General features: G+C 44.6%; 1 protein-coding gene and 1 long non-coding RNA gene across 5 annotated transcripts; both read right to left on the bottom strand.

Moving 5' to 3' along the window:
* Positions 1 to 2,144: 2,144 nt before the first annotated feature.
* On the bottom strand, positions 2,145 to 5,440 carry IFI6 (interferon alpha inducible protein 6). Of its 3 annotated transcripts, XM_049712030.1 has the most exons (5): positions 5,298 to 5,440; positions 3,792 to 3,891; positions 3,377 to 3,430; positions 3,147 to 3,296; positions 2,145 to 2,349 (listed from the first exon to the last, which is right to left on the bottom strand). In XM_049712030.1, the coding sequence occupies exons 2-5, from the start codon at positions 3,859 to 3,861 to the stop codon at positions 2,243 to 2,245; spliced, it is 381 nt and encodes a 126-aa protein (XP_049567987.1). In that variant the 5' UTR covers positions 3,862 to 3,891; positions 5,298 to 5,440; the 3' UTR covers positions 2,145 to 2,242. The 3 variants fall into 3 exon arrangements, with proteins under 3 accessions (XP_049567987.1, XP_049567993.1, XP_049567991.1); XM_049712036.1 differs by lacking the exon at positions 3,377 to 3,430 and having other exon boundaries at positions 5,298 to 5,439; XM_049712034.1 differs by lacking the exons at positions 3,377 to 3,430; positions 5,298 to 5,440 and having other exon boundaries at positions 3,792 to 5,214.
* A 9,338-nt stretch (positions 5,441 to 14,778) lies between these two features.
* Positions 14,779 to 16,422, bottom strand: LOC125964956 (uncharacterized). 2 transcript variants are annotated; one of them, XR_007478308.1, is made up of 4 exons: positions 16,363 to 16,422; positions 15,751 to 15,834; positions 15,012 to 15,092; positions 14,779 to 14,877 (listed from the first exon to the last, which is right to left on the bottom strand). It is a non-coding gene; the product is annotated as an uncharacterized LOC125964956 (long non-coding RNA). The 2 variants fall into 2 exon arrangements; XR_007478307.1 differs by lacking the exon at positions 16,363 to 16,422 and having other exon boundaries at positions 15,751 to 15,958.
* Between the last annotated feature and the right edge of the window lie 7,434 nt (positions 16,423 to 23,856).

Genomic DNA, 23,856 nt, shown 5'->3' with positions numbered 1-23,856 from the left:
GCCTCAGATCTAAAATCTGGGGGTAGAGCTGTTCATTTCTCTCTGGCCTTGACGCTGTGCAAGGCAATATGATGTCTAAGGAGGGTGTTTGCCCCTGGGGCAGGCTGCCCGCCCTTAGGAGGAAGGAAGAACAGGGGCTGTGAGCCCCAGAAAGTAAACCCTGACTCCACAGTTAGAGCATCTCATTCTTGGCTGTTGTTTGGCTCTTTCCTCTCTGCTTCATGCAAGTCCTTAATCATAATAATAACGGACATTGACTGAGTGCTTACTGTGTGCCAGCGTCATGTTAAACTCTTTCTGTTCATTATTTCATCTAATCTCATAACAAAATCCCCGCGAGGTAGATGCTATTATCATTCTCAGTTTACAGGGGAGGAAACTGAGGCACAGAGAAGTGAAGGAACTTGTGCCAGGGCATGCAGGTAGGAGATGGCAGGGCGGGTTTGAACCTAGGTCTGTGGGACTCCAGAGGGACATCCCTAACCACTCTGCTCCACTGCCTTATTGAAAACCCAGCCTCATCTGTGCTAGAGAATATTGAATAAAAGGTTAGGGGCCTGTGTTTACTTGACCACAGTGTTAAAGGGGGTTGAGGTCCCCTCTCCGAGGCCTGCATGGCAGTGACAGCGGGTATTATCAAGGGCTCCCCAGGGAAAGAACAAGTGGTCCAGTCCCTCCTTCCCATGAAAGTTGGGAAAGGTAAAGGGACAGGTAGATGGGCGGAGACTAACCTCAGGTTCAATTCTACCCACATATATTGAGCACCTACTGTGTGCCAGGCACTGGGGAGGAGAGATGAATTAGATGCAGTGCCCGCCATGAAGGGGCTGAGGGATACACGTTTCTGTCTCTGGGATATCAACTCTACAGACTGGGGTGCAGTTACCAGGCCTGGGAGAGTGTGATGCTTGAGACCCCATCCCCTCCTGGGCAGAGGTCCACTCCATCTGCCCCTCAGTGAATGGCCCGAACAAAGGCAGGACTCAGCTGAGGCCCAGTGGTGATTATCAGGGCAGGGGACTCAGCTCAGCTTCCGCTCTTGGACACAAGCTGTGCAGACAGTGTTTGAGGTGCAGATAGTGCCTCCACCACCTGTGTCCCCTCTTCCACAAACACTGCTTCTCTGGGGGCCTGGGGCAAGCCAGCTAAGGCAAACCATTGCCACCTGCAGGGGTGGCGCTGGACCTGGGGATGGGAGCAAGCACGAAGGAGCCTCTTACCCACCTCCATACATTTGTAATCGAAGAAGAAATTCTGGATTAGAAGTGGGGCTGGGTAGGGGAGGCCTGAGGACAGCTGGCTTGGCCCTTTAGTGACCAGCTTTTGTAGTTCACACATGGCCACTTCCCAGGGGTGCAGATCTCTCTAGAAGGCTGGTCTGGTATCGAGGCTGGTACACCCACTCAGACCAGAACCACAGCACGATTGGTGCTAGAACCAGCCCTAGCTTTACTACCAAACAATTTCCAGGGCCTTTTTGCCCTCCCCCTGCCTAAGTCCTGGCACTCTCGTTCACTGAACAGGCCTCCCAAACCTCAGATCCTCCCAAGGGCTTGGCCTTCCCTTCCCCCTCAGAAGGCATGTAGGCTCCGCATGAAAACTGCCTACCCTGTCCCCAGAGTTTTCTGAGGGAAGGGAGGCCTTGTTGACCCCCCAGAAGCTGCTGTTACACCGTTTCCCCAAGACAAATGTCTGGCCTTCTATCCTCCGCCTGAGGGAGACTACTCTAGCACTTCTTTGGAGAATGGAGATCTGGCTTCTCCATCTCTGCCCAATCAGGGAAGTAGTTGGAAACTTCTCTCACTGAAAACAGAAAGAATCTGCCTCCCCAGGAACCCTGAGAAATAGAGCCTGAGCATTCAGGCTGTGACAGGAGTAGCAGCTCTGCTGGGAAGGAGTCCCGGAGGAGGAGCTGTCTGAGCTGGGTTATGAGCTTCAGAAGGACATTCTAGGCAGAGAGAACAGAATACGCCAAGGCTCAGAGGCAAAATCAGCTAGTTTTGCCCCAGGAGCTGTGATGGCCTTTGGGGGAAATGCGGGTGGGGTGTGTGGATGAGGCAGCCCAGAGCCAGATCTTGTTGGGCTTCTCATAGCCAGCACGACTCACAGCAGGACAGAGTGTTTTCTGAGAGAGGTTTATTCTGTTTTACCTAGGTCATTGCCAAGTGTGAAAGAGGAACCTCTGGACTGCAGCTGGAAAAGGAAGACAAGGAGGAAGGAGGGGGGTCCAGGGAGCTGCTAGCTACTCCTCATCCGCTCTCTCCTTCCCTCTGCTTTCGATTTGCTTGTGGACAGTATAGCCCAGAAGGGCCCCAATCTTGGCCATGAGGGCACTGCCACCGTTAGCCCCTGTAAAGCAAATACAGTTGGTGAGAGAACAACCACCTTATAGCACAGGACTGTTTCTAGCCTTGCCCACACCCTTCACCTCTCACTGCAGACCAGGGGTGCAGCCTGGTCTGTGTCTTCCTCTCTGCCCCCTCTGAGAAGGGCTGTGTCCTTTTGGGCTGGTTCTTTGGGCTTTTGCCATCCAGAATTGAGGGAAGATGGAGGGTTCAGAAAGGCAGAGGGGCAGTTTGTCAGGGGTGGTTTTTCTGTAGGATTTTGGACGCCTCAGAGGGGGAGAGGAAAAAAAAAAAGAAAGGGCTGGAAGAAAGGAGAGAGAGAGAGAGAGAGAGAGGTGAAAGCACGTTTTTTAGAAGCACCATTCTGTGCTCTGTATCCATCCCCTTCATGATGTTCAAGAAATGCAAGAGCAGGGTTGGTATGAGATTGAATCGGGTCGCTTCACCACATTTCCTTGGCACTCTGGTTCTCTGGGATTGAGGGGACTCATAAAATGTTAAATTGAGGATGTTTATCCTGGTTAACGCATGAGGAAACTGAGGGACTTGTGACTTGGCCAAAGCATTAGTGAAGGCTCTGGCCTTAGAGTCTGAAGACCAGAAGGCAGACTGACTGGGTTTGAATCCTGGCCGTGGTGCTAACTATATGGGAGAATTTGAGTAAATTCCTTAATCCCTGGGTGCCTCAGTTTCCCCATTAAGTGGTGGGGATTAGAAGAAGCCCCACCTAGTAGAGCTGAGTTAGCCTGTGAAAAGGGCTCAGGACAGAAAAGAGGGCCACCTGGGCCGGCCCACACTCACCCAGGCTCTGCAGCGTGGCCACCAGCCCCCCGGCGGGCACTCCGCCCCCGTTCGCCACGGCCGACCAGCTCATCAGCGAGGCAGCCACCGAGTTGGCGGCGATGCCTGTGCTCGTGAAGCCCAGCGCGGGCAGCGCCACGGCCATGAGCCCTGGAGGAAGAGGAAGCAGTGAGGGACGCCAGCCGCAGGGCCCGCCCCACCTTCCGGGGCTCCCCGCCCTCCAGACCCACCTCCTCCGACGGCCATGTAGGTCAGCGTGCCCCAGAACCCGGACTCACTTTCTTCTGGAAGGAGAGTGGGCAATGTCCAGTGGGGAGCAGGGTCCACCTACTCTGTGCCTGATGCTCCGGACCACCCCCGGAGGTGGGGCCACCATCCTCCCATTTCGGAGAGCCTCAATGAAGGGAAGGGACTTTTCCCAGGGCGCTCTGCCTGGTACAGAACTGGCATGAACTCATTTAGGGAGAATGGAAGAATTGACAGAGCAGGGATTCGAATCTGGGACTCCAGCTACAGGGACCCCGCGCCGCGCTGTCCATTGGAATAGCTTCTCTCGTTCAGAGGCACGCCTGGGTCTCGAAACCAGGGATCCTGAAACTCTCCGCTTCTTTATCCCGGAGTCCCCAGGTGCCCCAGGATCCTTACCTGTCTCCTCGCAGCCGCAGGTGTTGAGTAGCAGGTAGCACAAGACGAGCGATACCGCCTTCTGCCGCATGGTGGCACAGCGCAAGGCTTTGTCGCCGTACTTGGGATGGGGGAGAGGGAAGAGACGGTCCCCAGAGCCCTATTGGAGCCACTCCCGCTCTATTGTATTCCCTTTAGATTCGAGGGGGAGTCCACAAAAAGCAGCAAGATGCTCTGGACTGAGCCCAGGACCCCTCTAAGGAGCCGCAGGCTTTCCGTTTCCTCACGGCACCAGCGGGCTGATGTTCCTGCCACACCGGTGGTTATGAGAATTACAGGATGGAATCCTCTCCGGTACAGTGCCTGGCATGCACTGTGCACTCAGCGGAAGTCAGCTAGTATCATTACTGTGGTTTCTGTTTCTGGCTTTGTCTGGTTTTGTCATAAGCAGGATACCTGGGGCTTCTCTGAGCCTGTTTCCTTATCCCTAAGGTGGGCCTATTAATAAAGCCTATTTCGGAGGGTGGCTGTGAGTTTTGCAACCGTTCACCACTATATCCCTAGCAATTAGAACAGTGCCTGTCGCACAGAATGTTCTAAACGATGGTTGATGATAGATTTATTCTCCCACTGCATTGAATATTTACAGGCCCCAAACACTGGCTTCACATCAACTTCCTTTCTCACAAAGAAAGCAGAGAGGGGTAAAGGAGCTTGCCCAGGGTCACACAAGAAATTGTGCAGCCTAGACACAAACTCAAGACTGCAGAATCCAAAACCTATGCTCTTTCCATTACACAGCAAAATAGAAACACACTTCCCTTCCCCCACCACAACTCACCTCTAATGTGAACTTTGTCCGCTCAAAGCATTTTCCTTGAATTGAAAACGAACAAAAAACCCAAACAACTTCCCCTCTACTGAGCACTTCCTCAGCACTTTATGGTACAAGGTTATTTATACCCATAGCAACCCCATAAAGTAGGTACCTTTGTTCTAAACCACACGTTATAGATAAGGAAACTGAAGCTCAGAAAAGTAATAATCCCAAGCCTGCTAAACTAGGGAGTAGCAGTCAGGATTTAAAGCCACAATTGACTAATGCCCAAACCCACACTTTGAATATCTACTTCAGATCACTTCATCTATCCTCAAAGATAAACTCACTGTCACATTAGATTCTGCAATAAATGGGTTTCAGAAATCGTCCAGTCCTTTGGACAGGTAGCTTGATTCTCATTTTACAGATGAGGAACTAAAGCCCAAGGAGGTGAAGTGGCAGGGTTAAGGCCAGAGACTGCTGACATGGCACCTATAAGCTAAGTTTCATGACTTTTGGGGTTTTGCAACCCAACCCCCTAAAAGCCCACCAACACATCCCCTCAGACCACTCTGAGTCCAGGGCACTCAGGGGTGTAGACTCCCTGAAGAATGGGCATCCCGGCTCTCATGGCATGAGCCTCAAGGGCAGGCAGCCTGGCAGAGGTTGGCAGCTTGACACCCACATCTCATAGCTTCTGGGTTTACCTTTGAGGAGAGCAGAGAAGGAAGCTTCCTGCTTGCAGCCTGCTGATAGACGGGAACAGCAGTGAGGTAACAGCTCTTAGGCTTGTTTTTTATAGCCCTTTCAGATTGCCCCCAGGTGGCCAATCCCTGTCAGAGTTTCTAGTTTTGGTTTCCCCGAGCTCTGCAGAATCTTTTCTCTTCCCCTCCAGCTCTGCTCAGTGACAACATCTCTGCTGAGCTGCCTACTGGCCAAAAAGTGTAATTCAAGTCGGAGACTTTCCGAATAGCTAAGAGTATTCAAAGCAGGTCAAGCTAGAGTGAGATCCACAGCCCTACTGGGCTTAGTGAAGCCCGATCACCAGCTCCTCCTGGGGCAGAGGGTCTTTCACAGTTTAATTCAATTAATAATAATGCCTACCACTTATTGAGCACTTGCAGCATACAAGGGCCAAGAAAGAGATCCAATCCCACAACAGTCTTGTGAAGTACTAGAACTGTTTATAATCCTATTTTGCAGAAGAGGAGATTAAAACTTGCGGAAATGAAATCACTCCATTCCATTGTTCTCTCAGGCTGGCTGCTTCTGGGTGATGGGCATATGGTAAGACCAGTGAAGCCCATGTTCATGAGGCCATGGTCACATATCCTTTGCCATAAAATGAGTCTTCTGGCTCTGGGTAATGGATTGAGCATTCTTTCAACCTTTGGATGGCGATGCTTGCAGAACTAGAAATGCAAACCATATTTGGAGTACATAATTCCAGTAAGGATGAATCATTGCTTTCTGCAAGGTGGAAGGGGGTTGATACAATTGACCTGCCCACGGGGGCTGGCTGCCCTCCCTGACCAATGTTTCTATGCTGCTGCCTGCTGCTGGCTGGTTGACTAATTGTTGGCCATTGTCAGATCAGCCTCGATGAAAGGGAGCCCAAGTTGTTGGGTCCATTCATAGACTCCATCCTTGCCACTATGGCCACCATTTTATGGGTCTTTTGCAAAGCAACAGGGTGGCTAACTTTAGAGGCTGGCTGACATCCATAAGATGGGACATTTGGCCATCGGGCTGGAGAGCCTCGATGGTCTCTGGTGAGCATTAATGTGAGACACAAGATCTGCATACTTTGCACCCACTCCGATAAGTTCATCTATGTGCCCCTTACCCAGACCTGCTTGTCTCTGAAATTCTGCTCTTTCTCTTTCCATGCCCTTGACCAACTAGCCAAGCCATTTGCCAGTTATTAGGAATTAGTGTATATCTGTGCTTCAGTCATATCTTCCTCCATACAAAAGGAAGGACAAAGTATATTGCTTGGAGTTTTGCCCCCAGGGAGTTTACCGCCGTCCTTCAGGGCTACCCCTTGGGGTTGTAATAGAGTGGTTCATTTCCAGCTTGTGCCTATACTGACTTGCGTGTAAATTGGCTTCTACTCCCTTCCTCCTTTATCAGTTTGCTATAGGGAACCCTCCATGAGGCCATAGGTATGAATTAAAGCAGAGGTGTCAGATCAACAGAGTTAGATGCCATGGGAGTCTGAGCTACCTGTTCATTTGATTTACTCATGCCTCTGAACTCTTTGAGCCCAGCCCTGAATGTACCACTTCCATCATATTGGATTGCTGCTGTGCCTGTCTGATAACATGTAGCTTTAGACATACAGCCACCTGATATCTGGTGGTCACATGCTCAGTCACTACTGGGGCCCAGTGACACATCAGAACCTTTTTGTTCAAATGGACCATGGTAATTATGGCCTTACTCCAGAATCCTAGGGGTCCTCACTGCAACTCTCCTATTTGAGCTTTCAGAGACTCCCCACAGAAACTTTAGCCACCACAGATTCCTCAAGCAACATTGTATCTGCAGGATCATATAATCCAAAGTGGCCGCATTGCCTGTTTTATGATCTGAACCTGCTATACAGTCCTCTGTTGGTCTGGGCGCCACTCAGAATTGGCAGCTTTCCAGGTCACCTAATAAAGGGTTGGAGAAGTAGTTCTAAGCGTGTCTATTCTGTCTCCAAAATCTAAAGAGGCCCCCCAAAAACTGTGCATTTTTCTAAGAGATATGTGAGGTGAGATAACTTGTCCTGGCATGCCCCAAACCACTGAACCCCTAAAAATATTCCCAGTGTGGCAGGACCATGAATCTTCATGAAGTTTATCTTCCACTCTCTGGCAAATATGGTGCTTACCATTTCCTTTTCATGTCCAATGAGCATGACGTCATCAATATAGTGGACCAATATGATGTTCTGTGGGATGTCAAGGTGATCAAGTTCCCTGAAGACTATAGATAACAGAGAGCAGGAAAGTTAACAAAGCCCTGAGGGGAGAGAGTGAAGGTGCTCTCACTGTCCTATTGTGATGTAAAGGCAAACTAACTGCCTTTGATCATCTCTTCTCTCGGGTATTGAAAAGAAATCATTTGCTAAATCAATAACCACACACAAGTGTTCGAGATTGTGCTGATATGCTCCAGTAAAGATACCACATCCAGGAGAACATCTCTGATTGGGGCTATCACATGGTTAAGTTCACAGTGATCTATCCATCTTCTACCTGATCCATCTGTTTTCCTGGAGGCTAGACAGGTGAATTGAATGGGGATACGATGGGGAATCCAAGCTCAGCTAAAGTATTAGATCAGAAATAATACTGCACAAATCAGCTGTAGGGCAGTGTAATGGTTAATTTTACGTGTTAACTTGGCTAGGCCACAGTACCTGGATATTTGGTCAAACGCTACTCTAGATGCTGCTGTGAGGTAGTTTTTACATGAGATTTATATTTAAATCAGTATACTTTGAGTAAAGAAGATTACCTTCCATAATGTGGGTGCGCCTCATTCAGTCAGTTAAAAGCCTTAAGAGCTAAAAAATCCTGACTCTCCCTTGGAAGAGGGAATTCTGCCTGCAGTCTGCCTTCGGGCTCAAGCTGTATTATCAATTCTTCCCTGGGTCGCCAAGTGGCCAGCCTACCCTGAAGATTGTGCACTTGCCGGCCTCCACAATTGCATGAGTTAATTCCTTAAAATAAATCACTCCCTTACTATATATGTACACATCCTATTGGTTCTCTGTTTCTTTGGAGAACTCTGACTAATACAGGGAGTTTCAGGAGCTTCTGCTTGGCTTTTCCTATCATTATAGCCTTTACTCTGCAGATCGTGGAATCAATGAAAGGATTCTGTCAGCTTCTTTGGGACCCATTGGACTTAAACTCCATCTATATCACCTGCGCTCCTTTACTCCCTGCTCTAGCCAGAGAACTCTGTTTTGTGTCAATTCAGACTCCATTTCTTTAACAATCTTTCAATATTCTGAATATTGTCCTTTTTCCAATGCACAGTTATCCTGGTAAATGACAGCAGATTCCTTTGGGGAAGGATTGGAGGAATATTTACTATATATAATTATGGTATCACTGGAGAGCTGTTTCTTTAGGGGGATGGCCTCTGCTGTAGTCAAGGGGTTCTGGCTCTGTGAACTTAGATCTAGAATCTAGATGAGGGACTGTGGTTATCCATTGTAGCAGCTGATGTCAGTCGTCTGCTTACCAGCTCCTGATTTTTTAAAAAATATGAAAATAGAGGATCACCCAGTCAGCGGTCCATCCATTCCATCTCCATAACAACTTGCCATAGATTCCTGCAGATCGAGGCATCCTCATTGTCACTCTGGCCTTGCTGCCCTTGACAGTAATTATATTCACCTGGTCTTGGATGCCACCTCTGCCATTCTGGAATCCCAACATTAGTATTGATATTAGGGATCCCAATTCCATGGCAGCATCTATTACTCTTAATCCCAGGGTACCCAAAACAGTCACCACTGAGCTACTCAGAAGTGCTGGTGTCCCTTTTATCAGTGAGTTCCTTTTTGACTTAGTGCAGAGGGTGTCATGTGGGCCCTCCTAGAGAACATGGGTGCTGAGTTCTTAGATCTTACATTCCCACCTCCCTGAACTTTCTGACCTCTTCTTTTTTTTTTTTTTAAATTTTTAAAAATCTTTATTTATTTATTTTGGCTGCGTTAGGTCTTTATTGCCACATGGGGGCTTTCCTCTAGCTGTGGCGAGCGGGGGCTACTCTTCATTGCAGTGCGCGGGCTTCTCATTGCGGGGGCTTCTCTTGTTGCGGAGCACGGGCTCCAGGTGTGCAGGCTTCAGTAGTTGTGGCTCTGGGGCTCAGTAGTTGTGGCTCGCAGGGTGTAGAGCGCAGGCTCAGTGGTTGTGGCGCACGGGCTTAGTTGCTTCGCGGCATGTGGGATCTTCCCGGACCAGGGCTCAAACCCTTGTCCCCTGCATTGGCAGGCGGATTCTTAACCACTGCGCCACCAGGGAAGTCCCTGACCTCTTCTTAATACTCTACCAAGGAAGTTCTAGCATCTTGACCTCATTTATTGTAGGTCATCATCCTGCTTTAAGGAACCATCCTTGCAAACTATTAAGATCATATTTCAATCATCTATTGCTGAATAACCACCCACCCAAAACTTAAAGGCTTAACACAACAGCAATTTATTATTTCTCACAATTCTGCAGCCTGGGTTAGGCTCAGCTGGGTGTTCGTACGCTTCATGTATTGTTTGTAGGTGTTGCAGGAGGCACAATGTCCAGGATGTCCTTTTCACTTACATAAATGGCAAATCAGCTGGGATGGACAGAACATGTGGGGCTGGTCAGGCATCTCTCTTTCTCAGCATGGTGTCTCTTCACAGTGTAAGGGCGTCCGTGTGGTTGGATTTCTTACATGGTGGCTGGCATCCAAGAGGGAGGAAATGGAAGCTGCCAGTCTTCTCAAAGACCAGGTCTGGAACTGGAACAGTGTCACTTCTACCATATTCTGTTGGTTATGGCAAGTTGTAGGCCAGTCCAAATTCAAGGAAAGGAGGAAAATAGACTCCATCTTCTGATGTGAGGAGTGGCATGTACATAGAGGGAGGGAAGGAATTGATGGTGACCCTCTTTGGAAACTACCAGAGACCAGCTCAGGCATCCTTGCAAGCATATTAAAGCCTGACTTACTCAAGTGTGGTCCATGACGATGTATTCCCCATTAGCCAGTCTTATATTCTGCCATGCCTGCCCCCTCACTGCCATGTCTAAAACTCCCAAGATCACTCCCACATATATTAGCCAGGCCTTTCGATTCCTTTGATGTGTAGCTTATTTTTCCTGGGTCAGGACTTAAATCTCCCCACTTAGGATTTGCTAGGAACTGATCCCAGTTCTTTGAGTGTGTTTTGGGAGTGACATTTGTATTAAGGAGAACAAATATCTTATGAAGGACCTGCTTCATGTGAGATCATTGTATAGTCTCAAGGAAGTGAGAAACTGTTATTCCTTAGCAAGAGGGCAGGGGCTGCTTCTGCCACCCAGGAGAACTTATGAGATAAAGATTCTTAGGTTTGTCTACACTGATGTCCCTAGCCCAGGTCTCAGGATCCTACTCTTTCCCTATCAGGGCCTTGACTATGACAAAGGAGATCTACTGACACTGTACATTTAGAGACCTTTGCAACTCTGCCACTTATAATGTGATTGGCTGTGATTTTTTTTTTCTGCATAGCCTTCCCTTCACCACAAGTGAAAGCTTTACTAATTGTGATGCCAACTGAAGGGCAAAGTTATTATCACTCCATCTACTACCAACAATGAGATCCCTATTGCTTTCACATGGGTGAGAAATTCAACTACAAAATCACACCCTGGAGGTCTGTTTTCTAGGACCTCTTCTGGTACTAAATGTCAACCTATGTTCCTTAGAAAATGGAGCCTGAATCAAAGGTTGTACACTGATGCTTTCTTGGGTGTTACAATCCCAAGGAAGCAAAAATGAGAGGGAGAACAGAAGTGAAACAAAAAGAAGGAAAGAAATATAAGCTCTTACATTACTTAGCTGGCCAGAGCCCCACAGAAACCAAGGCCAGTTGCTCAGTCACATGGGATCTCTTCAAAGAGGTCACATGGAACCACTATGTCTTGAAATAGTCCATAGTAAGGCAGAAGAGTGAGGAATTTATCTGTCATCAATTTTTCATTGTCTAGTCTCATGGTTGCCAACAGGGTCTTAACAGTCTGCCCTTTGGAACTGTGTTAACTCCTTCCACTGGGCTGTTGCTGGGGAAGCCAGAGCCTTCATAAGCCCAGTTGGGTCAGACATGAGTGCCAAAGCTTCTGGTGTTCCTACTGTAGCAGGCTTAATTGAGTTCATGCCAAAGACTAGCTCTTGCCTCCTGATGATGCTGAGGCAGCCAGTAACGTTCGGCAATGAGGCAAGGATGTTGACTGCTGAGAGACATCTAAACTGAATCTGGTACAATTAAAGGAAAGACTTTGGCATTTACTTAGAATGAGATGGGAAGCTATTGGAGAGATTTGAGCAGAGGAGTGACATGTCTGAAAAGCTTTCACAGGATCACTCTGGCTTCCCAGGAGGGCAGGGACAGAAGCAAGGGGACCAGTTAGGAGTCACTTGCAATAATCCAGATGTATCCATCAGGGTTCCATCAGAGAAGCAGAACCATTAAGAGTGGTAAGAATAAGGGATTTATTATACATATTTGATTATATGCAATTATGGGTGCTGGTTACACAGTTTATGTACAGCTGTTGTTTGTGCTTCTGCTGTTGGGTTAGGAGTCAGCAGGGAAGTCCTAAATGATGGGTATTCTGAAAGGTGGACATGAAGTGGTGGAGGGCAAGGTCAAGCTGGCACCCATGAAGATGAACTGGAATCTATGAGAACAAACTAGACCTCCACCCCCGCATTTCTCTCTCCCCACCTCTAAGCCTCCAATTTTGATGATGACCGGCAAGAGAATCTGGTGCCTTTCATCAACACACACCTACCCTGGAGCTGGAGAAGCTGGGGCGGGGAGGGGGTGCTGGAGGAGCTACGGCCCAGCCGCTGCCTTACACCGACAAGGGGAGCCAACAGATCAGTGAAAACATGTATGAACTGCAGCAGCACTTGACCCTGTACTAGCCTTCCAAGCGTAAGCATGTCTACAGCTTCACTTCCACCTCCTAAATCCTGCCTAAATTTCCCTCTGTGGCCAATTCTCATCCAAAACTATACAAGGAAAGGAACTCTGGGAAACATAGTTGCAGCTTGGTTGAGTTGACGTAATACAAAGCCCACCACACCAGATGAGAAATTGAAATGGCTTGGACCAGAGTATTGGCAACAGGGGTGTAAGAAGTGCTTGAATTCTGGAAGTATCCTGACTATCCCTCACTATCTGAATCTATGTGGTTTCTGAGCTTGGATGGTGAGCTCTGATGTGAGAGTGGTCCTGTCACCTTGAGTTTGATGAGGGAGAAGCAAACAGGCCCACCACTCACTTCTACAGGGCCTGGGACAATGGTATAAATGGATGCTCACCTACCAGATGTCTAAATATTTAAAAACTCTAAATCAAGACAAAAACCTATTATTTAAGGTATATTCTATCTTCATACCTTAACAAATATAGTTTCATAACAACAAAATGAAAAATATGTATAGAAACCTATGGTTTTTATATGACTGAAAGTCTGTTAAAATGACTGAATATTAGTACATACCTGGGTGTTCTATTGGTGGACTGGAAATACTTGGATGAGGAGTAAGAAAATATGTACACAATTAATAAATTATGTATTTATTCCATTTAAGAAAGAAAAAAAAAAGGAGGCTGGCCTGGCACTCAGAGCTAGGTCATGTTATTGAACATAAATGACCAGACAGAATACCAGTCTTAGACAAGATTACTCTGACACCATGATAAAATGAGACAAAACAAGGCCACTTTATATTTTGTCTAAGCATAGACAACAAGTCAAAATATCAAACAACCCCACCTTAGCTAAAATGAGTGACTGCTACTTCTTACCAATTAGTTTTACCCTTGGGCTAGTCTCTTCCTTCTATAGATCAAACTTGCATCCCCAATCATAGCATTGTCCTTGCTTTCTATCTTTTTTTTCTTTTTTAAAATATTTATTTATTTATTTGGCTGCGCCAGTTCTTAGTTGCAGCATGTGGGATCTTAGTTGTGGCATGTGGATTCTTTAGTTGTGGCTTGTGAACTCCTAGTTGTGGCATGCAGGATCTAGTTCCCTGACCAGGGATGGAACCTGGGCCCCCTGCATTGGGAGTGCAGCATTCTAGCCACTGGACCACCAGGGAAGTCCCTGCCCTTGCTTTCTGACATCCAATCTAGAGCAATCCCTCACTTTCTTAGACCTTCCCCCAAGTCACTCAACCTTAGCCCAGATCCTATAATAGGTTCTTCCTAACACCCTCTGAGACATCCTATGATTCCCAGTGATGTGTATTCTCCCTCACTGCTGGGAGTTATAAATCCAATTCATTTAACTACAGGTGTGTTTCTGCTGGTCTTTGGCTGAAGGGTACTGACACACCTACAATGTATTTTTCTTGATTTTGTTTCAGCAAAATTACTAATATTTTTTCATAATTAAAAATTTCACATAATTTGTGTTCTCTTGACAGCACTGGAAAACTATAACCTGTGGGCCAAATCAGGCCTTTTGTCCGTTTTTGTAAATAAAGTTTTATTAGAACACAACCACATTAATTCATTTATGTATTGTCTATGGCTGCTTTCATGCTACAATGGCAGAGTAGTTACAACAGAGAATGCAATGACCAACAAAGCCTAAAATATTTAGTATCCCTCCCTTTACAGAAAAGTTTACCAACCTCTGATTTAAAGAATTAAAATTAAAATGTAGGGCTTCCCTGGTGGTGCAGTGGTGGGAGTCCGCCTGACGATGCAGGGGACACGGGTTCGTGCCGCGGTCCGGGAGGATCCCACGTGCCGCAGAGCGGCTGCACCCGTGAGCCATGGCCGCTGAGCCTGCGCGTCCGGAGCCTGTGCTCCGCAACGGTAGAGGCCACAGCGGTGAGAGGTCCGCGTACTACGAAAGAAAAAAAAAAAAAAATTAAAATGTAATTGTTTTCAGAATACACAAAATTTGAATATATTTTCATCAAAAGATTAGCTAAAAATTAAAATTTTATTATATATTTTAAAATTTAAAAAATTACTTCAAAAGATTTAAATCATATATTACAAATAAAAAAGCAAGCTATACATATTAATATAACATTTTTTTTTTGCGGTACGTGGGCCTCTCACTGTTGTGGCCTCTCCCTCTGTGGAGCACAGGCTCCGGACGCGCAGGCTCAGCGGCCATGGCTCACAGGCCCAGCCGCTCCGCAGCACGTGGGATCCTCTCAGACCGGGGCACGAACCCGTGTCCCCTGCATCGGCAGGCGGACTCTCAACCACTGCGCCACTAGGGAAGCCCCTAATATAACATTTTAAATCAAAATTTGAAGCTGATATATTTTGTTTTGGTAAAGTTTATCAAATCTTATTTTTTTTAAATAAAACTTTCTACCATTTTAGTATTCAATATCTATCTAAATGCTAATAGAAAGAATTTGTACTATGCTCCACATATAATCTAGAGCTATACATACCCAGGTGAGTAATAATTGTTTAATCGGAAAACATCCCTTTGCTGCCATGTGCAGCTGTTGTGAATGTTGAGGTAAGTTATGAGTACGTCTCATTTGGAATTGAAACTGGAAGAGAAGCAAGAAAATGGATATTGGGCACTACCGGCAAATGATGCTTTGTCATGCAAGGATTTATAACTACATTCATGCTATCGGAGAGGAAGGATTTGGCAGGTCAACCAGTTTGTTGTTTCTCTTACCTAAGCTCTTCCGTCTCTCAGTCTTCCCCAGACACTGTAGCCGTGTCTGTCCCTGATGTTGGCAGCAACGCAACCTGTAAACTTTTACAGCAATCGACACAGTCAACTTTTGTTTTGAGGACATAGGGCAAGAGATTTTAGAAGCATTCCCCAGGGCCTGAATGGTGCTAGTCCAAGAGCGGATGTTTATGATTACGAGCTGTGCTGTGCCAGTGCTGGGCTTCGGATCCTGGGAGTCAGAGGCACTTGTGTGTTCTTTATTTGATGTGTGTGATATGCAGGGTCCCCTAAAACACAGGGCCTAGGTGGAAGGCTGGTTGTAGTAGTAAGGGCTCAGATACTGAAGGACTTTTCAAAATAGTTATCTGTGTCTTTTTGGTTTCTGAGTTTGGATAACAGGAGTTCAACTAGTGAGGGATACGTAGCCTTTACTGACTGTCCAGATGTGAGATATGAGAGAAAGAGAGGAGTAAAGGATGACACCAAGATTTTTGGCCCAAACAACTGGAAAAATGGAACTGTTGTTAACAGAAAGGGGGAGGACTCCAGGACTTTTTCTGCCAGTTCAACTCTACATGAACTAGCCTGTGGAAGGAATCTGGGTGCCTGGATGACAAGAGAGAGCACAGCCACCAGATGACTTGAATGTTAGTCCTTAGACCATGATCGTCAGTTCAGGCTGCTATAGCAGAAGACCATAGACTGGGTGGCTAATCAACAACAGAAATTTATTTCTTACAGTTCTCTAGGCTGTGAAGTCCAAGAGCACGGTGCTGGCAGATTCAGTGTCTGATGAAGACACCTGTTTCCTGGTTCCTGTCTTCTGTGTCCTCACATGGTGGAGGGAGAAAGGGAGCTCTCTAGGGCCTCTTTTGTAAGGGCACTAATCCCACTTGTGAGGGTTTAGCCCTCTTGACCTAATCACCTCTCAAAGGCTCCACCTCCAAATACTATCACACTCAGGACTAGGTTTCAACATATGAATTTTGGGAGGACATATTCAGTCCATTGCAATTATACAAGAGAAAAAGAAACTTCTATTTCGTTCAAGCCACTGAGTGATTGTTCATTCTCTTTGTAACAGCAGCCTAGCCTTAGGTCCTCACACCCAACCCAGTCCAGGAGCAGTAGAAAAGGAATGGTTGGAGAACGTGACTCCTCATGTTTGAGGGTGGCACCGGGAGCAGTGGAACATTTTCTCCAGTGGCCTTGAGCAGAGTAGGTGTGGCACATATTGCTGGCAGGCATGAAGAGGAGGACACAGTAGCAAGCCACATGGGCAGATGACTTCACACCAGGTAGGAAGGAAGATGTCAGTAAGGACAGATGACCAAGACTAGGTATTCCTTACCCTGCTCCATTCCACCTGTGTTTGTGGTTCAGAAGACTCCTAGAACTTAGATGCAGGCCCTGGGAAGTGTGTGGGGAAAACTCTAAATTATTCCTCCTGCTATGCCTATAGGCAACTTTCAACTTATACACTGGATCCCATCCCCACTCACCTACTCAAAGACTTTGCTCCTGCAAATTTCTCCTCCTTCTCCTGTATCACTAATTTCCCCTTTACTGTCATAACCCCTATTTGAGAGAAAGAGGTCAAACTTCCCTTGACCCCCAGGCCCCCCTTCAATTATTATCCTGTTTTTGTTTTCCACTTTTTCTAAATGCTTCTCTATACTCCCTGACTCCACTGCCTCACCTCTCATTCTCTCTCTTTCTCCTCTTCTCCCCCCATTCTGTCTTTAACCCATCCCAAGCAGGCTTTTCTTCCTGCCACCCCAGTGAAACTGGTCATGTCGGGCTCACCAAACACCCTTTACCACAGATGATCACTTCTTTCTTGAAGCCATTTCTTCACTTGGCTTCTGAGACTCAAAACTCTCCTGGTTTATGGGGCTTTCCTGGTGGCGCAGTGGTTGAGAGTCCGCCTGCTGATGTAGGGGACACGGGTTCATGCCCCGGTCTGAGAAGATCCCACATGCCGCGGAGCGGCTGGGCCTGTGAGCCATGGCCGCTGAGCCTGCGCGTCCGGAGCCTGTGCTCCGCAACGGGAGAGGCCACAACAGTAAGAGGCCCGTGTACCACACAAAAAAAACCAAAACAAAACAACTCTCCTGGTTTTCTTTCTTCCTAACTGGTTGTACCTTCTCAGTCTCATTTGCTTATTACCACTCTCTCCTTCCTTCATCCCATCCTCAGTTCCCAATCTATTGTTTGGAGCTCCGGGCCTGTCTTTGGAATTCTTTCTTCACTCTTCCCAGATGATGCCACGACTTTTGAAGCCATCTACATGTTCATGACTTCCAAGTTACACTTGCAGCCCTCGCTGATACTCTACACCCCAGGTCTGTATCTCTAACTGCCTATTCATCTTATAATCATCTCAAAATTATCATGGCCAAAATGGAAGCTTTGATTTTCCCTTCCAAATTAGCACCTCCACGACTCTTCCCATCTCAGTAAATGCCATCACTTTTTACCCAGTTGCTCAAGCCAAAAACATAGGACACACATCCTTCATTCCTCTCTATTGTTCACACCAATGTCCAATTCCTTGGCTGGCCATTTAAGTTCTAGTCTCGAAACTTATCCCATCTTCATGATCTTGGATTTGGTAATAGTTTCTTAAGTGTCACAACAAAAGCACGGGCAACAAAAGGAAAAAATAGACAAATTGGATCGCACCAAAATTAAAAACTTTTATGCATCAAAAGACATTATCTTATTACTCAGCCATAAAAGAGAACGAAATAATGCCATTTGCAGCAACATAGATGGACCTAGAGATTACCATATTAAGTGAAGTAAGTCAGACAAAGGCAAATATCATATGATATCACTTATATGGAGAATCTAAAAAAATGATACAAATGGACTTGTTTACAAAACAGAAGTAGACTCACAGACACAGCAAACAAACTTATGGTTACCAAAGGGAAATGGGGGGAGGGATAAATCAGGAGTTTTGGATTAACATATACACACTACTATATATAAAATAAACAATGACTTACTGTATAGCACAGGGGACTATACTCAATATCTTGTAATAACTTATAATGGAAAAGAATCTGAAAAAGAATATACATATATACATATATATTATATATATATATATATATATAACTGGATCACTTTGCTGTACACTTGAAACTAACACAACATAGTAAATTAACAATACTTCGATTTTTAAAAATGTTTTAAAAAGACACTATCCAGAGAGTGAGAAAAAAAACCCACAGAATGGGAGAAAATATTTGTAAATTATATATCTGGGGCTTCCCTGGTGGCGCAATGGTTGAGAGTCCACCTGCCGATGCAGGGGACGCGGGTTTGTGCCCCGGTCCGGGAGGATCCCACATGCCGCAGAGCCACTGGGCCTGTGAGCCATGGCCGCTGAGCCTGCGCGTCCGGAGCCGCAATGGGAGAGGTCACAGCGGTGAGTGGCCCGTGCACCACCAAAAAAAAAAAAAAAAAAATTATACATCCAATAAGGGATTAATATACAGAATATATAAAAAACTACTACAGGGCTTCCCTGGTGGTGCAGTGGTTGAGAATCTGCCTGCCAATGCAGGGGACACGGGTTCGAGCCCTGGTCTGGGAAGATCCCACATGCCACGGAGCACCTGGGCCCGTGAGCCACAACTACTGAGCCTGCGTGTCTGGAACCTGTGCTCCACAACAAGGGAGGCTGCGATAGTGAGAGGCCCGCGTACCGCGATGAAGAGTGGCCCCCACTTGCCGCAAGTAGAGAAAGCCCTTGCGCAGAAACGAAGACCCAACGCAGCCAAAAAATAAGTAAATAAATAAATTTTTAAAAAAAAGAACTACTACACGTTAACAACAAAAAACAAACAATCCAATTTAAAATTGGGCAAAGGATTTGAACAGACATTTCTCCAAAGAAGATGTACAAATGACCAATAAGCACATGCAAAGATACCCATCATTAATCATTAGGGAAATACAAATCAAAACCACAATGAGAAGACCTCTTCAGACTCACTAGAATGACTATTAAGAAAAATAATAGGAAATAAGTGTTGGCAAGGATGTGGAGAAGCTGGAACCCTTATTCATTGCTAGTGGGAATGTACAATGGTGTAGCTATTGTGGAAAACAATTTGGAGGTTCCTCAAAAAGTTAAACATAGAATTGCCATATGATCCAGCAATTCCACTCCCAGGTATGTATCGCAAATAACTGAAAGCGAGGACTCGAACAGGTACTTGAACATCGATATTCATAGCAGCATTATTCACAGTAGCCAAAAGGTGGACAAAACCCAAATGTCCAACAATAGATGAAAGGATAAACAAAATGTGATATATACATACAATGGAATATTATTCAGCCATTGAAAGGAATGAGGTTCTGATACATTCTTCAATATGGATGAACCTTGAAAATAAGCCAGACACAAAGGGACAAATTTGTATGATTTCACTTATTTGAGATTATCTTGAATAGGCAAATTCATGCAGACAGGGGTTAGAATAAAGGTTACCGGGGCTGGAGGGAGGGGGAATTGGGGAGTTATTGCTTAACGGGTACAGAGTTTCTGTTTGGGATGATGAAAATGTTCTGGATATAAATATATAGATGGGTGGATATAAATAGTGATAGTTGCATAACACTGTGAATATATTTAATGCCACTAAATTATAGATCTAAAACTGGTTAAACTGGCAAATTATACATATTTTACCACAATGAAAGAAAAAAGACTTATCCCAAATCTGGCCACCTTTCACCATCTCTACCTTTTTCTCCTGAGTCCCAGGCATCATCACCTCTGGTCATCTAACTGGTCTCCCTGCTGCCATTCTCATCTCAGATCAGCCAGAGTGATCTTTTAAAATGTAAATCAGATCGCACACTCTGCAGTTCAAAACCTTCCAATGACTTAGCATAACCCTCGAACAACATCCAAACTCCTTATCATGGCCCATAAACCCTGGAGGATATGGCTGCTGGCTGCCTCTCTAACCTATCTCCTACCATTCTCCCTTTCACTGGTCTTATTGTTACTCGGACATGCCCAGCGCTCCTAGCCTCAGGCCCTTTGCACTTACTGTCCCCTTCCTCTGGAATTCTTTCCCCCAGATCTTCACATGCTTGACACCTTCACTTCATTTAGGTGTCTGCTCATGTGCCACCTCCTCAGGGAAGCCTTCTTGACCATTCTATCTAAAATAGAGCCTTTCCCATCATTCTCTGTCCCTTTCTCCCACTTTATTTATTTTATTATTTCCCCCACTTTATTTTTTATCAGAGCACTTAGCATCACTTGAAATTATGTTATACGTTTGTTTACTCGTATTATCGCCTGTCTCTCCCCTCTCTGGAATGGAAGCTTCATGAGAGCAGGGACTTTGTCATATTCATTGCTGTCCTTCCAAGGCCTAGCACTAGATACTAGATGTGCAATTCATGTTTACTGGATAAATAATATAGAAATTAAATTCAGTTATATGTCAATTATATCTCAATAAAGCTGGGGAAATAATTAACTTTAAAAAAATTAATTAATTTATTTTTGGCTGCATTGTGTCTTCAATGCTGCACGCGGGCTTTCCCTAGTTGTGCTGAGTGGGAGCTACTCTTTGTTGAGGTGCGCGGGCTTCTCACTGTGGTGGCTTCTCTTGTTGTGGAGCACGGGCTCTAGGTGTACGGGCTTCAGTAGTTGTGGCATGCAGGCTCAGTAGTTGTGGTGCATGGGCTTAGTTGCTCTGCAGCGTGTGAGATCTTCCCAGGCTGGGGCTCGACCCCGTGTCCCCTGCATTGGCAGGTGGATTCTTAACCACTGCGCCACCAGGGAAGTCCAATAATTAACTTTTTTAAAAAGAAATTGAATTCAGTTTTTTTTTAAGTGTGTTGGTATTTGTTTTCACACACACACTGTATTTTATTTTTACAAGAGATAAATAAACTGACACCAAGCATTGTAAATGGATGACCACAACAAAAGCAACAATGATTGCAATTACCAAACACGAAACACACTCATACTATGTCATAATATTGACATTCACTCCAGTAATCCTCCACTGTAACAGGTCCTTTACTTTGCAGTGAAAATTGATTTGAATATTTTTTTGCCTCTGAGCCCTTGTGGGATTTTTCTTTTATTCAAAAAGAAAGTCACAAAAATTATAATCATCCTCATCAGTTTGCTCAGACCCATGTAATTAATTTTTTTTATCTTGATCTTTTGTTAGCACTTTTATGAATTCATCAGTTTTCCATTAGAGTTCTAAAAATGCTTATTCATTCAGTTCAGCAGTATAGTCAGTTACCAGAAATCTGTACTTGTCAGAGTCTTTTCCATGAATTCCTTGAAGATGAAACCCTTTTATAGGAACATTTTTGCAAAAGCATCAGAGTACACCCAGAACTGTCTGTAAATGACAAAAGACTTTAAAATGACCACGTTAAAGATTTGATGAAAGTTCATAATAATGCAATTGACAAGGAAATTTAGTTATTTCTGAGATATACATTTTAAAGTAATAACTAGAATTATGACTTATAACATTATACCAGAACATATAAGATTTTTAGAAATTTCATGTAATGTCTGAAACATTTATATTAACATATTTCCATACAAATAACCCAAGGAAAGTTTAGTATGCTTTTTTGTTTGTTTGTTTTTTTATACTGCAGGTTCTTATTAGTCATCAATTTTATACACATCAGTGTGTACATGTCAACCCCAATCACCCAATTCAGCACACCACCATCCCCACCCCACTGCGGTTATCCCCCCTTGGTGTCCATACGTTTGTTCCCTACATCTGTGTCTCAACTTCTGCCCTGCAAACCGGTTCATCTGTACCATTTTTCTAGGTTCCACATACATGCGTTAATACACGATATTTGTTTTTCTCTTTCTGACTTACTTCACTCTGTATGACAGTCTCTAGATCCATCCACGTCTCAACAAATGACTCAATTTTGTTCCTTTTAGGGCTGAGTAATATTCCATTGTATATATATATCACATCTTCTTTATCCATTCGTCTGTCGAAGGGCATTTAGGTTGCTTCCATGACCTGGCTATTGTAAACGGTGCTTCAATGAACATTGGGGTGCATGTGTCTTTTTGAATTATGGTTTTCTCTGGGTATATGCCCAGTAGTGGGATTGCTGGATCATATGGTAATTCTATTTTTAGTTTTTTAAGGAACCTCTGTACTGTTCTCCATAGTGGCTGTATCAATTTACATTCCCAGCAACAGTGCAAGAGAGTTCCCTTTTCTCCACACCCTCTCCAGCATTTGTGGTTTGTAGATTTCTGATGATGCCCATTCTAACTGGTGTGAGGTGATACCTCATTGTACTTTTGATTTGCATTTCTCTAAGAATTAGTGATGTTGAGCAGCTTTTCATGTGCTTCTTGCCCATCTATATGTCATCTTTGGAGAAATGACTATTTAGGTCTTCTGCCCATTTTTGGATTCGGTTGTTTATTTCTTTAATATTGAGCTGTATGAGCTGTTTATATGTTTTGGAAATTAATCCTTTGTCCATTGATTCGTTTGCAAATATTTCCTCCCATTCTGAGGGTTGTCTTTTCGTCTTGTTTATGGTTTCCTTTGCTGTGCAAAAGCTCTGAAGTTTCATTAGGTCGTATTTGTTTATTTTTGTTTTTATTTCCATTACTCTAGGAGGTGGATCAAAAAAGATCTTGCTGTGATTTATGTCAAAGAGTGTTCTTCCTATGTTTTCCTCTAAGAGTTTTATAGTGTCCAGTCTTACATTTAGGTCTTGAATCCATTTTGAGTTTATTTTTGTGTACGGTGTTAGGGAGTGTTCTAATTTCATTCTTTTACATGTAGCTGTCCAGTTTTCCTAGCACCACTTATTGAACAGACTGTCTTTTCTCCATTGTATATCTTTGTCTCCTTTGTCATAGATTAGTTGACCATAGGTGTGTGAGTTTATCTCTGGGCTTTCTTGTTCCATTGATCTATGTTTCTGTTTTTGTGCCAGTACCATATTGTCTTGATTACTGTAGCTTTGTAGTATAGTCTGAAGTCAGGGAGTCTGATTCCTCCAGCTCCATTTTTTTCCCTCAAGACTGCTTTGGCTATTCAGGGTCTTTTGTGTCTCCATACAAATTTTAAGATGATTTGTTCTAGTCCCATAAAAAATGCCATTGGTAATTTGATAGGGATTGCATTGAATCTGTAGATTGCTTTGGGTAGTATAGTCATTTTCACAATATTGATTCTTCCAGTCCAAGAACATGGAATATCTCTTCATCTGTTGGTATCATCTTTAATTTCTTTCATCAGTATCTTGTAGTTTTCTGCATACAGGTCTTTTGTCTCCCTAGACAGGCTTATTCTTAGGTATTTTATTATTTTTGTTGCAATGGTAAATGGGAGTGTTTCCATAAGTTCTCTTTCAGATTTTTCATCATTAGTGTATAGGAATGCAAGAGATTTCTGTGCATTAATTTTGTATCCTGCAACTTTACCAAATTCATTGATTAGCTCTAGTAGTTTTCTGGTGGCATCTTTAGGATTCTCTCTATATAGTATCATGTCATCTGCAAACAGTGACAGTTTTACTTCTTCTTTTGTAATTTGTATTCCTTTTTCTTCTCAGATTGCCATGGCTAGGACTTCCAAAACTATGTTGAATAATAGTGGTGAGAGTGGACATCTTGTCTTGTTCCTGATCTTAGAGGAAATTCTTTCAGTTTTTCACCATTGAGAATGATGTTTGCTGTGGGTTTGTCGTATATGGCCTTTATTATGTTGAGGTAGGTTCCCTCTATGCCCACTTTCTGGAGAGTTTTTATCATAAATGGGTGTTGAATTTTGTCAAA

This window comes from Orcinus orca, chromosome 1 (assembly GCF_937001465.1).
Source record: "Orcinus orca chromosome 1, mOrcOrc1.1, whole genome shotgun sequence".
NCBI lineage: Eukaryota > Metazoa > Chordata > Mammalia > Artiodactyla > Delphinidae > Orcinus > Orcinus orca.
Note: the sequence above shows the minus strand (reverse complement) of the source record. Positions and strands in the feature narration are given on the sequence as shown.

Excerpts from the sequence above, each read along its gene's own strand:
- IFI6 (XM_049712030.1), bottom strand. The coding sequence starts at position 3,861 with ATGCGGCAGAAGGCGGTATCGCTCGTCTTGTGCTACCTGCTACTCAAC. Across the intron at positions 3,431-3,791 it reads CTGCGGCTGCGAGGAGACAG|AAGAAAGTGAGTCCGGGTTC; the intron begins GTAAGGATCCTG and ends CTCTCCTTCCAG. Across the intron at positions 3,297-3,376 it reads CTACATGGCCGTCGGAGGAG|GGCTCATGGCCGTGGCGCTG; the intron begins GTGGGTCTGGAG and ends CTCTTCCTCCAG.